This window comes from Ranitomeya imitator, chromosome 4 (assembly GCF_032444005.1).
Source record: "Ranitomeya imitator isolate aRanImi1 chromosome 4, aRanImi1.pri, whole genome shotgun sequence".
In the NCBI taxonomy this organism is placed as follows: Eukaryota; Metazoa; Chordata; class Amphibia; order Anura; family Dendrobatidae; genus Ranitomeya; species Ranitomeya imitator.
In genome coordinates this window covers 568,866,477-568,880,779 of record NC_091285.1, presented here as the reverse complement: position 1 = coordinate 568,880,779, position 14,303 = coordinate 568,866,477, and the positions used below count along the sequence as shown (strand labels likewise).

Sequence of the window (14,303 nt, the reverse complement as noted above, 5' to 3'; positions counted from 1 at the left end):
AATATGTATGTATGTTTATAGCAGCCACATAGTATATAGTACAGGCCACTTAGTATATAGGAGTACTACGTGGCCTGTGGTATATACCATGTGGCTGCTATATACATACATACATATTGTAGAATACCCGATGCGTTAATATAGGCCACGCACTAAATAACACAGCCCACGTAGTATATAACACAGCCCACATAGTATATAGCAGCCACACAGTATATAACACAGCCCACGTAGTATGTAACACTGGCCACGTAATATATAACACAGCCCACGTAATATATAACACAGCCCACATAGTATCTAACAGTGGCCATGTAGTATATAGGACGCAGTATAGAACACAGCCACGTAGTATATAACACTGGCCAGGTAGTATATAGCAGCCACGCGGTATCTAACACAGCCCACGTAGTATTTAGCAGTGTGGGCACCATATCCCTGTTAAAAAAAATAATTAAAATAAAAATTAGTTATATCCTCACCCGGCGGGATCCAGCATAGATCCAGCGAACCTCTGGCGATGCGCGCGCGGCTGCAGCCATCTTTCGTTCCCAGGATGCATTGCGAAATTACCCAGATCACTTAGCGGTCTCGCGAGACCGCTAAGTCTTCTGGGTAATTTCGCAATGCATCTCTGGGAACGGAAGCTGGCGGCAGGCGCGAGCGCATCGTCAGACTACGGAAGGTGAGAATAGCAGGTTTTTTTATTATTATTTTTAACATTAGATCTTTTTACTATTGATGCTGCATGGGCAGCATCAATAGTAAAAACTTGGTCACACAGGGTTAATAGCGGCGGTAACTGAGTGAGTTACCCGCGGCATAACGCGGTCCGTTACTGCTGGCATTAACCCTGTGTGAGCGGTGACTGGAGGGGAGTATGGAGCAGGCACTGACTGAGGGGAGTATGGAGCAGGTGCTGGGCACTGACTGCAGGGGAGTAGGGATGGACTAATCGGACTGTGGCCGTCGCTGATTGGTCGCGGCAGCTTTGACAGGCAGCTAGCGAGACCAATCAGCGACTTGGATTTCCATGACAGACAGAGGCCGCGACCAATGAAAATCCGTGAGAGACAGACAGACAGAAAGAAAGACGGAAGTGACCCTTAGAAAATTATATAGTAGATGACTGGTTGCTTCGCCAGCAGAAATAACATGTTCAGAAGTGTACTTAATCATACATAATCATTCTGTGCTCTATAGTACCATGTTCTTTTAGGATTCCATGATAAAACTCCATTAATTAAGATAATTGCTACTATTACATAATTGGTAATAGTCTGAAACTCACCAAAGGGGGCATCATTCCTTTGCTAGAAGGAGGTATGACTACTCGCAAGTCAGGCTTTCTATTTATTCCCAAATTGCCCCCTGGGGGTGGTGGAGACTTTGTGGGCATGACTTTTCCTAATCCGTTGCCACCGGACGGTCCTAGAAGGCTTGGTGAAGCTCTTGGGTTAACAAACCCATTACCTAAAATAGACAGAGGAAAATAAAGAATTTCACAGCATGACCAGATTTAAAGGATACAGGATGTGTTGTAAATGTTTTCATAATTTGGGAAAGGTATGAAATGTCCTATAAATGTCTGTTCTGTTCCTGATCCAAGGATCTCGGCTTTTAGTTGAGATGAATCTGTGATGTACTTCATGTACATGCTCAGTAGTGAGGCAGTGCTGTGAGGTCGTAGATGAGATGAATCTGTGCTGCACATTATGCACATGCTCAGTAGTGACCAGTGCTGTGTGGTCATAGATGAGATGAATCTGTGCTGCACTTTATGTACATGCTCCATAGTGACCAGTGCTGTGGGGTCGTAGATGAGATGAATCTGTGCTGCACTTTATGTACATGCTCCATAGTGACCAGTGCTGTGCGGTCATAGAGGAGATGAATCTGTGCTGCACTTTATGTACATGCTCAGTAGTGACCAGTGCTGTGTGGTCATAGATGAGATGAATCTGTGCTGCACTTTATGTACATGCTCAGTAGTGACCAGTGCTGTGGGGTCGTAGAGGAGATGAATCTGTGCTGCACTTTATGTACATGCTCCATAGTGACCAGTGCTGTGGGGTCATAGATGAGATTAATCTGTGCTGCACTTTATGTACATGCTCAGTAGTGACCAGTGCTGTGGGGTCGTGGAGGAGATGAATCTGTGCTGCACTTTATGTACATGCTCAGTAGTGACCAGTGCGGTGGGGTCGTATATGAGATGAATCTGTGCTGCACTTTATGCTCATGCTCAGTAGTGACCAGTGCTGTGGGGTCGTAGAGGAGATGAATCTGTGCTGCACTTTATGCTCATGCTCAGTAGTGACCAGTGCTGTGGAGTCAGGTAAACAGAGGAGTCAGAGGTTTGGCTTACCGACTCCACAGCACTGGCGAGAACAATGACCTTTTGCGCCGCATAAAAGATCATTTAATCTGATAGAATGATCGTTTTGCTTGTTCATCGGCAGCATTTTTGAGAATGCTCTCTTGCGATTAACGTATCTTTCAGTGTAAATGCACATAAAGATTTTGCCCTCTGTATAGCTACTGTATACTGTGGCATATGTGGCCAATGGGCCTCCATACATTTAAAAATATATTATATTGCAGTACATGATTATTGTATAGGGTGAGTGAATAGAAATGTCAGATTGTTAAAAACTATATGATAACATACTATGGAACCTACCAACACCTTTGATGTATGCATGGCACATAGGAAGTTTAAACACTATGCCATGCAGTCCCATAATGCAAGGTCATGCTGCAGAGATGGGTCACACAATTGCAATGATATTATTTGCAGAATATATAGCTTTAAAGGGAACCCGTCACCCCGTTTTTTCAGTAGGAGCTAAAAATACCGTTAAATAGGGCCTGAGCTGTGCTTTACAATAGGGTATTTTTTGTCCCCTGATTCCCTACCTATGCTGCCGAAATACCTTACAAAAGTGTCCTTTTTCGCCTGTCAATCAGGCTGGTCAGGTCAGATGGGCGTGGTCACAGCGCTGTTTTTCCCCCACATCTTGCTTAAGTTCCCGTTGGTGGCGTAGTGCTTCTCGCATGCGCAAATGCCGAATGCACTGCGCAGCTGTAGAAAAAGAGCGCGCTCGCCGCTATTCAGCGGTTTCTCGGTGGGCGCGGCCATCTTCCTGAGGCCGCGCGTGCGCAGATGGAGTCTCCTGCTTCCCGGGGCTTCAGGAAAATGGCCGCGGGATGCCGCGCGTGCGCAGATGGACATCACGGCGGCCATTTTCCTGAAGCCGAGTTCGAATCTGACCTGACCAGCCTGATTGACAGGCGAAAAAGGACACTTTTGTAAGGTATTTCGGCAGCATAGGTATGGAATCAGGGGACAAAAAATACCCTATTGTAAAGCACAGCTCAGGCCCTATTTAACGGTATTTTTATCTCCTACTGAAAAAACGGGGTGACAGGTTCCCTTTAAATGAGAAGGCAATGATTTGATGATACAGTACATGTTTCCAGTAGTTTTACATTTTGCTAAATTTATTTCCTGTTTTTCTTACTAGTAAACTGGTATCTGTGCTTCCCCAATCCACCACTTCTGTCTTCTTCATTGTTTCTGAGGTTACAATCTGATGGTTCAGGACACATTTTTACTTTCCCAACTCATCCTTGGCTTTAAGCAAGGGGCAAATACTTTCATTATCCTTCACACTGATGTCACACAACAGCGCTCTCCTGCCGCCCGGCTACAAATTTAATCAGGCACCAACTGGGGAGCAGAATCTGTGAGCCAGGCCAGTCACTTCTGCTGTTAATGATGTCTGATTCAATCCCATTTTGCTGTCATAACAGAAGGCAATTATCCAGCAGAACTGGCAGTCCTGTGTGGATGGCACTGGCTGAGGGAAATGAAGGCTGGCCGACCGCACCATGAGGACGTAGCAGAAATCCTAATATACTGACACTATACAGGATGCTGATCCTGGAGAAGGGCTGGTAGCCGAGGACATCTGGCTACACATACCGGGGTCCGCATACTGTGAGGTGTAACATGTAATCAGGCGGTGGAGCAAAGATGACAAGAAGAACACAACCCAGTCCAGCAATCAGGCTGATTAAGATCCCAATAACCCCCAAATGTGCACATCAGACTGTACAGTGTAGAAAATTGTGAATCCATCTTTCTGGTTTATGAGAATCCTTCCATGTGGTCTTATATTTTTCTAAGTGTGTCACTGATTTAAAGGAGTATTCCTAGCTCATACAATTGTTCCATATCCACAGGATATCCCATAAATGTAATAGTAGATGCGCGTGTCAGTAACGGGGCCTGCATCTTTCTCGAGAACGTGGCCCCATCACAGAAAGCAGGTAAGGTGATCGGAATTCCGTTAAAACTAAATGGAGATTCTGATCACCTCTCTAATGACAGGACGCAGCTTCAAGACCCCTTTCTCAAGATTACTGGGACCATCATTTGTAGTACGGATCATAAATGTAGACATAGAAATACCCCGTTAAGGCCCCTACAAAAGATAAAAGTCGGACAAAACCTGTTGATTTCAGTAGGATTAGCCGGCCATCTAATTTGTACAAGAACCTCTCCACTGTTCCACTAACAGATTATGTCAAGAGGCCACAGGATCAGGCAATTGGAATTCAATTTACCGGATCCTTTTGTTAGGCGAGGACATAAGTCACTGCCAGATAATTCTGGCAGCAGCTCTTTCATAGAGAACACAGGAGAGTATATTGTTTGACTGACAGCCATCTAATGTGCATGGCCAGTCTGATCATTTGGCCACCATGTTCCATCCTTTCACAGTGATGTCCTTACTTAGGGAATATTTGGGCGATGCTGCAACAGATACTACTGAGTAGTCTTCTAGGATACTTTTAGAACTTTCTAGAACGTTATGTTATAATTATAACATCTGTTATAAGCAGTCTAGCCATGATGAGTGTCGTTACTACCCCTTTCCTACTATACAAAGCTTCCTGGGGATTTCCTACTAGTGTCATCAATTTAATCATCTAGGTTTGAAGTGATTTTATGCCATGCTCAACAAAAACCCCATACTACAAAGGAATGGGGCAGAATTTGGGTATGTTCGCAGGGGGAAAAAAAACAGCTCGGAAAAGCCAGACTTTCATTTAGATCAGAATCGGCAGCAGATATTGGTGGTATCTGAACGCAGAGTAGCCCTGTTAAAAAGGGCTAATCCGTGTCCCCCTAAAGACAGAGGATTTCAGGCCAAATGTACCTGGAAACTGTTTTAATATTAGATACGTTCACTTATTGTAGCAGTTGTGTCAACCAAGTTGATAATATAAATGCAGTTATATAACCGGCAAAACAATTTCTCATGTAAAGCAATTGAGTACGTTTTGTAGGAGTGCGAAAATAAACTTTTCTTCAAGATACCAACTTAGAATTATAATTTGTATCCTTCCAAAACAGATAAGAAAATATTAAGAAAGTTGCAACACACAAAAAAAAATCTGGAAATATTTGCACACTCCAGCAAACAGGATTATTTTGCGATTGCTTTTAGAGAGAGAGGGAAAAAAAAAAAGGTGAATCAATACGGGTCATATTTCCCTCTTTGAATTGGGTCTAGAGGAACACTGCCAATAATAATGCTCTTATTACTGCGGAGGATAAAGCAATGCTCACATCATTAAATATTTATCATGGTCATCTTCCAAAAAGGAAGAAATGGGAAGAGGGCAGAGTACGAATGAAAACGGCTCCAAGTAATAAATGTAGAGGATAAAATAATACCGCGCGCTCAGTATTTTAATAGAATCAGGAGACGAATTATTAAAAAAAGAAAAAGCAGTGACTCATAGATACAGGCCGACACATTGATAACGTGACTCTCCACTTTCTTTCTATAGAAGTAAGAAGGGTAATTATACAGCATTGCCATATACGTTATCTGCTGCACTACACAAATACATCAAGTCAGTATCTGCTAGACCTAGACAGGATATAGGGGCACATCTATTCAGACTACACTCACGTCACAGACACTTCATGGCAAAAAGGGCAAACTGGCTGATACATAATAAGCAGAAATCTCTTACTATATTGCTTCTTTGCTAGAGCTAATTTATGAAGGTAAGGCAACAATATACTCAGTAAAATAAATTATTATATTTTTTTTAAATGTACGACACAAGATAATCAAAGCTGGTGAGAATGGCTTTGTCTATGCAGCATGATACAAATCTGATATTTTAATAGAAACAGGCTTAATACTGAATGGTAGATGCCAGAGGTAAGTAGAGTGGTATAACAAAATATACAAAATGTTATCCCAATATTACAGACGGATACCAGTTAGCATAAATAATAGACAGACACATTACGTCAGCGTAAAGTATCACAAAATGACAAGAGTATAAATCCCATAAGTGGGAGATGTAAGTGTGCAAAGTGGCATAAAGCCTCATCAGTTAATGAAAGAATTGCACTCGACGTGCGTTTCGCAGCTAGCTTCATCAAGGGGTGAAGATAGACGGCAGAACCAGACTATTTAAGGCTCTGAAAGCCAATCAGAAACTGTTCGGAATATGACCAAGTTGTCACACATGATAAATTATATAATATCGTTTGGAGAGCGGAAGAGATGTCAAAAGCCATCCACATATGGCCCACCCATCAACCAAAAGATATAGACAGAAAGGAATTCACCAATCAAATCGTCAGAAAAAGGAAGCATGTGATCAGTTATGTAATGATTAAGTGGCCAGTAATAGGAGTTATGCTTTTATGTATTCGATCACGTGACTGGCGATATGTCAGCCACATGATCAAACGTCACGTGTGACTAATGGTATAATTTCCCTATCCAAAAACAGCAGCACATTTATTCGTCTTCCGGTGGTGTCACAGCTATGTGACTGAAAACACAGCCGCCACGCGAGCGGCAGGGTCACAATCACATGAACGTTTGGTATGACATACATCAGTGCACTTACTGGATGCAAAACAAGTAACTATGGAAATGGTCAACTGATCACCAAATTAGTGTTTATGAGGGCACATAGAATGAGGGAGATCTATAAAGACATAAATAAGAACAAAATATAATATGACGTGGAGCAAGTATGTTTAAACATGAAAGTGGTAACATAATAATATGATTGAATTTCAACTGTAGTGCTAAATATAGTGTATAATACACAATATCAATTATATAAATGACAATAAAAAGGTACATATAAAAATGAAAAAAATGGTTGAGTAGAGAGTTATGATAAAGGGTTAATCGATAAAAGTTAAATCTCTATGCATAGTGAAAAAAAAATGTAAAATGTGAAAAAGCATACAAGTGTAAAAAAAAATTTTAAATAATAAGTGAAGCATGCAAGTGAGAAAGTGCATTGGTGCAAGTGCAAAAGTGATGAAAAGTGAATGTGTAAAATAAACATATGCAAAACGCGCGTCGGGTCCGCTTCTTTCATTAACTGATAAGTCTTTTTCATGCCACTGTGCACACTTACATCTCCAACTTATGGGATTTAGGTTTTCTGCTATCCTTATGTTCAAAATGGCATATTTACCCTGTGTTCATCATATTTGTATAGATGTATTTAGATCTACTTTATGGATACTAAATGTAGGCCATGGGATTTTTCAGGTCTTCCCTCAAAGTTTCTGATCATAATGTCCATCACTAATAAAGATTGTTCAGCCAATGTAAGGCTCCACTTTTATGTACTAGCCTCCAGAAATGACTCGTGTGGGGCCCAGAACATGTAGATAAACTAGAGATATATTATAGGAGCTAACCCTGATAAAACTCAGCACTGAGTGAATGACAGAACATGGCCACAAATTCTTTGAAATTACTACTCTGCTATTTTCAATTTAACACACGTTTTTTGAGATTCCCAAGACGTTCCAGGACCAGTTCCCCTTTGCTTCAATTCCTCAGATTTGATTCAAGATGCTAATGTCTATTATATTAGTACATAAAGAAGAAGAAAATGGGAGCTATAGGACAGAAGCCAAAGGCTAAGGGTACGTCCAAAGGGGACACTTACACTTTGGCAAATCTAAGGGGGAAAAAAAAATCACAAACTGACATGACAGACTCCAGATGTAAAATCCTCCGTGCGTGGAAGAGATTTTGTAAAACACCACCCACAACACTGGATTATCTGCTGCATCTACAACCAGTGGAGGCTCAATGTCAATTCTGTAACATGGCCACCCCCCAACAATACTATAAATGATATTTTATTATTTTATTAGCCTCCTTATCCCGGACAGAGAGACCTTAAAGTCACTGCTAGACTCCTAATTCCACATGCCCAGGTCTGATGCCATCCTCTGCACACCCTACACCTATCAGAAGTCCTTGCAGATTAGTTGCACCGGAAATTATGCAAAATGATGAGTAAAAAAAAACCTTGGATATCAGTTTGTAATGGTTCATCTGACAAGCAGTTGCCTCATAAGGATCAGATGAGGGTCAGGGCCACACTGCGACTCTGCAGTACCAAGTGATTTTAGCTATGGAGGAACAACTGCAGTCCACAACATTGCACCTAATGTAAAGTAGCGGATTTCTTTGGGCCACAGCTCTAATCGGTAGCACTATAGAAAGTCTCAGTGTAGCCGAGGCCTAACTGCCTTTCCATCAGATAGAGCAGTCGAGACAATGAAAAAAATTTAAACCATTTTGGGAAAGTGCAACGTTATTTTTTTGTTTAACGTTATTGCGCAGGCGCAAGGTTATAATGTTTTAAACATGATTTTGCCACCACTCACCTACTGGACTGGCACCAGCGCCATTTGGCACAGAGATGTCAGATGAACACAACATCACACCTGCCAAAAAAAAAAAAAAGAGGTTAATTAATAAAGAAGGCAGAGTGAATTTACATGCCGGAAATCGAATTAAGCCCGAGACACAAAACATGCAATAATCCAAAAGGCGCCATATGTTTGACTAAATTCCACCATCATCTATTCACAACTTGTGTTCAAGAACACTAAGATTTACCAATTATTTAGAGGAAACATCATTTTTGGATTTATGAGACATCTCCATTATTCTAAAATTATTCTGACATGATCTGAAATATATCTTGGTTGATAGCCAGCCATACATATTCAGCAGCTGTTGGGCCAAATGTTCATCCCACTAACAGCTACCCCTCCTGACCCCCATACACATGCACGCTTGAGTGAGCATGCATGTGTTTCCATTGGTCAGAGGGAGCAAGCCGCTAATATAACCTGAAGAGAAAAAAAAAAATTGGGATTTAAAATGTAACATGCCCAATTTTTTTTTCTGCCATCATTGTATGTGCATGGCGTCTGTAGGACCCAAAACACATTAGGTGATCAGCGGCCTGGATGACTCAAGTCTAAGGCTGAAATCAGACGTTTGACTATCACGCTAACTACAGATCATGATTTCCCGGGCAGATCGCCGGTGACCTGAACTCAACCTTCTTGGTATGCATAGGTAACTAGGAGGTTGTTGATTTCGGGTAAGAAGACTGCAGCTGGTCTGAAAAATAACAGTCCATATTAAGACCATGATCTACGTATGTCCGAATTCAGCCTTAGGCCATATTCACACGTTCCTGATTTCCCTGCTGTTTTTTCTGCACTAAAAACCGCAGCTCTTGGCAGAAAACGCAGGTCCTTTTTTTGGTGCTTTTTTTGATGCGTTTTTTAGTGCGTTTTTTTATGCAGTTTTCTATGCAGAGTCTGTGTGTTTTCTAGGAAGTTTTTTAGGGTTAAAATGGCTGAAAATACCCTACCCCTACCCCTAACCCTATTCTAACCTTAGTGGGAAAAAAAAAAATTCTTTATTTTTTTTATTGTCCCTACCTATGGGGGTGACAAAGGAGGGGGGGGTCATTTACTATTTTTTTTATTTTGATCACTGAGATATAACCTCAGTGATCAAAATGCACTTTGGAACGAATCTGCCAGCCGGCAGATTCGGCGGGCGCACTGCGCATGCGCCCGCCATTTTGCAAGATGGCGGCGCCCAGGGAGAAGACGGACGGACGGACACCGGGAGGCCGGGTAAGTATAAGGGGGGGAGATGAGGGCACGGGGGGGGGCGTCGGAGCACGGGGGGTGGCATCGGAGCATGGAGGGGGTGGGATTGGGGCACGGGGGGGCAGCCACACTGCAGCGGTTCTGCACCACAAACCGCAGAAAACCCGCAGATATTTTTTTCATCTGCGGGTTTTACTGCGGGTTTGACCTCACAATGGAGGTCTATGGGTGCAGAACCGCTGCAGTTCCGCAAAAAGAAGTGACATGGTACTTCTTTTTTACCACGGCTATTCAGCGCGGCTTTTTTTGCGATTTTCCGCAATGTGGGCATAGCAGTTCCTGTTTTCCATAGGGTACATTGTAATGTACCCTGCATGGAAAACAGCTGCGGACCCGCAGCGGGAAAATCGCGGCGGTTCTGCATTAAAAAAAGGATCGTGTGAACATGGCCTAATACATAAAGTTACCTTAATCACACACAACACCTGAAAATCTACAGATTCCCGACCCCCTCCTCACCCCATGATATACTTCCACAGGCCAAGGACGCGGAGAGATGTGCAGGATCCCTGCACGGAAGGCCCAGTTCTGATGCTCTGTTCTTGACCATGTCATAGAGAAAAAAAAGTGCTAATTTGCTAACAAAATCATTGCTCTACAGAGCAAAAGGTGTTGAAATCTATTTTTGTGTCTTACTACACTAATCTGATATTTAGTTACCTGAAAACAGGAAATCACCCGTGACCACCTCGCTGCCTGCAGAAATACAGACACTCTGTGGTTGGAGAGCAGAGCAAGCTGCCCCATGTATTTCATCTCCTTGGACCCCTGTATCACAGGTGGGCACACTGACAAAGATGAGACAATGTTCAGCACCCATGCTCCCGTTACCTGCATTCCCAGTGCTTGGGGGCCTCTGTGACACCCCTGGAGAGACCACATTTCGATGCAGCGATGCCTGAGGTGGGGACAGCATGCCCGTGTCTGTTAATGAGGTGCTGGCAGCTAATGAAGCAGTGACGAGCGTGTTTCCCGGGGAACTGTAGGCCAAGGTGTTGGGGTTGCTCACTGGGACAGTCACGGACATGGAGAAATTCTGCTGCTGCAGTCCAGGCTGGAAATAGACAAGACAAGATTACTTTTAGAATGTTTATTTTGTCCACGAATCAGACATAAATCTAACTGCACATAGTATAGGCTGAAATGAACATGAATTATGGATGGATCACATTTTCACCAGAACACGCTGTACCAAACAGGACAGATAGCAGGAAATGTGTGGGCTCCGTCTGCTGCACTTACATGTTTATTGTAAACAGTAAACAATAGATAATAGGACTATAATGTAGCGGCAGATTATCATAGAGGAAGTGGTGCACCAGCAGTATGTGTCGGACCGTCGTACAGCAGGACGGATGTGCAATGTTAAAGGGGCATCACACAATAATGGGCTTTCAATTTGGATTCTGCATCAATTCCTGTCGTTTTCCAGATCTCTGCTTACTCGGAACCGCCATTGTATAATTTCCGTGGACAGAAATGTGTCCCGGCCATAAGATGGACACTGGTTGCTTTCTCATTACAGAACGCAGCTCGGAGAACTTCACTTTCAGACGTTGCGGATTTGTTGGAAATGTTCTTTGAATTTGCAATGTAAGCATAGGAATCTGTGGCAAATCCACAGCAATATCCCTGGACCGCCGTGTAGCTGCTGATTTTTATGGACACATTGCAATTCTTTAATATAGGAAACTGTATTTATTCTTGGAAATTTTTAATAACTTCTGTGTAAAATGGATATGATGACAGATCAGGAAAAAAGTTTTGAAATTTATAGATGAAATTTGGATGATTTTTTTTTTATACACTCGTGTGAAACCAGCCTAAGGGTGTATTTACACAGGCCGAATATCAGGAAGGAGAATTCTTTGGCTTTTGTTCCCAAATAATCAACAAGTGTTAACAACCATCAGTCACCTGATTAATGAGCAAAATCCTTAATTGTTGGACACATTTTTTTTCAAGTTTGCTTAAAGGGAATCTGTCACAAGGTTTCGCTACCACATCTAAGAGCCGCATATTGTGGCTGCAGAGACCCTGATCCTAAGGATGCGCCACTTACTGGACTGTTTGCTGCAGTTTTGATACAATCACTGTTTTATCTGCAGCAGATGTACCAGTTCTCTGAATGCTGAGCTGTGTATAACCCCGCCCACACCCCTGATTGGCAGCTTTCTGTGTACACTGTGCATAGGCAGAAAGCTGCCAATCAGTGACTGGGTTATACAGAGCTCATGAATATAGAGGACTACCTGGCAGCAGGTTTACTAGTTCTCTAGTGATAATCTCCTGCTGATGAAACAGAGATTTTATTAAAACTACACTAAGCAGCCCCATAAGTGACATCACTGGAATCAGGGTCTCTGTCTCTACGTTATGCTGCTCTCAGATTAGGAGGCAAAAACCTGGTGATAGATTCCCTTTAAACAAGACGTGTTTGTCATGAACAATGACAGTCTATGCACACTGAATGATCATGGAAGTGTGGTCGGACTAAGTAAAACACTGCCAAACGGCTTCCATATTGTCAATCGGTGGTGATTCAATGCTGCGGGTTGGCTAGTCACACTAAATCCACCCTTAATGAACAGAGAACATATGTGATCATTAGGAAAACAGGTATCTGCTGTAAGTAAACACTGAAGCTTTCTACCAACCTCATTATTATATAGCAGTGCTAAAAAAAACATAAGCAATTTCAGCCCTGAGATCAGTCGTACAAATAGCTATTATATTTACTTGGGGTCACTGATTCTGACACTTTCTTGCAAAAGACAGGGCTACAGTTACATTATTTATTAAAATTAAATTGCTGGCTTGAATTATTTCCACTATAGCGGATAAAATCCATTTTTACTACCTGGACCAGATTTAATTTTTACTATTTGTTTATCTTTTTAAAATGTCACTTTTTTATATAGTGCACTAATTATAAAGTCAGAAAAGATGTTGATGTGTGCTATGGCTGCCACAGAGCACCCTCAGATGATCTGCAGGCTGGAATGTCTACTTATTGTGTTGACGGGCAATAACTTCTTACTCCATACTTCTTTAGTATCTGCCTGATTGGTTTATGTGTATTTTATATGGGTTGTTATATATGCACAGGATTGTTATCCATTGTGAGGATGCTCAGTGGTAGGGTATGTCGCAATGAAGATTTGGAGGTTTAGTAATAAGTTAGCGTCCAGACTGTAGTGTTGGCCCGGAGTTAGCTAGCATGCTTCTGAATGGCAGAAAATGCCCCATGTCCCAGTTTGGAGCACAAGACTCCGTCTGCTTCACGCTGGGCCAAAGCCTCCGTCTGTAACAAGACACGTGACAACCTCTACCTATCACGAGCACGTTAACTCCGGGCCAAGGATAAAGGTCCGCAAAAGCCAAAACGTCAACCGCTACTGTGTACAGGGATCATTTTTACATATCGACTTAATAAACCTACAAATCCCCATAGCGACATTTGGAGTTAAAGGGAACCTTGTCATATAACAACTAAAACGATCACCTAATCAGCGCCTGTGCTGCAGTCCATCAATACCTATATAACCCCTTTACAGCCCCTGTATAATCCCCCAAAAACCTTTTTAAAGTTCTCCCGCACTGTATGGAAATCCAGTCGGTCTGGTCCGATGGGCGTGGATTTGGGCTTCTCCATCCCCTTCCCTGGCTGCTGCTCATTGTTGACATTCTTTAATTGCCGTGGACGACACCTCGCATCATCCACATTGCTGGGTGAAATCGTGCGCCTGCGCACAGAAATCGCGGCTCGCACCTGTGCACTATGCTTTGCCCTATTCTGGGCAGAGCCGAAAACATGAGTGCACATGCGCCCGCAGTAGGGCAAACCATAGTGTGAAGGCGCAAGCTGCGATTTCTGTGAGCAAGATTTTGCCTGGCAACGTGGATGACCCAAGGCGTTGACCAGATCAATTAAAGAAGGAGGATGGCGAGCAGCAGCTGGGGGGGAGGGATTGAGAAGCCCGAAACCATGCCCATCGGACAGGACCGCCTGGATTTCCATCGGGCACAGATCTTACACAGGGTTTAGGGGGTATACAGGGGTAGTCAGGGGGTTATAAAGGCATTTATGGACTGCAGCACAGGTACTGATTAAGATTATAGTTTTAGTTGTTATATGACAAAACTGGTGACAGGTTCCCTTTAAGGTTTTCTGCAGATAATAATCCACAGGATAGGTAATGACTTCTAGATCAGTGGGTTCCCGACCACCAGTGTATAGTAG

At 42.7% G+C, this 14,303-nt stretch overlaps 1 protein-coding gene across 9 annotated transcripts in view; it reads right to left on the bottom strand.

Annotated features, from left to right (window-relative positions):
- Nucleotides 1-14,303, bottom strand: part of MEF2A (myocyte enhancer factor 2A) — a 205,963-nt gene that overhangs the window by 30,275 nt on the left and 161,385 nt on the right. For all 9 annotated transcript variants that reach the window (XR_011320817.1, XM_069766296.1, XM_069766299.1 and 6 more), the window contains 3 exons: nucleotides 10,892-11,114; nucleotides 8,750-8,809; nucleotides 1,292-1,473 (listed from right to left, as the gene is read on the bottom strand). Coding sequence is in view for 8 of the 9 variants with exons in the window: in XM_069766296.1 (XP_069622397.1) it covers nucleotides 1,292-1,473; nucleotides 8,750-8,809; nucleotides 10,892-11,114 (465 nt within the window). In the remaining variant the exon portion in view is untranslated. The remainder of the gene's footprint in view (nucleotides 1-1,291; nucleotides 1,474-8,749; nucleotides 8,810-10,891; nucleotides 11,115-14,303) is intronic.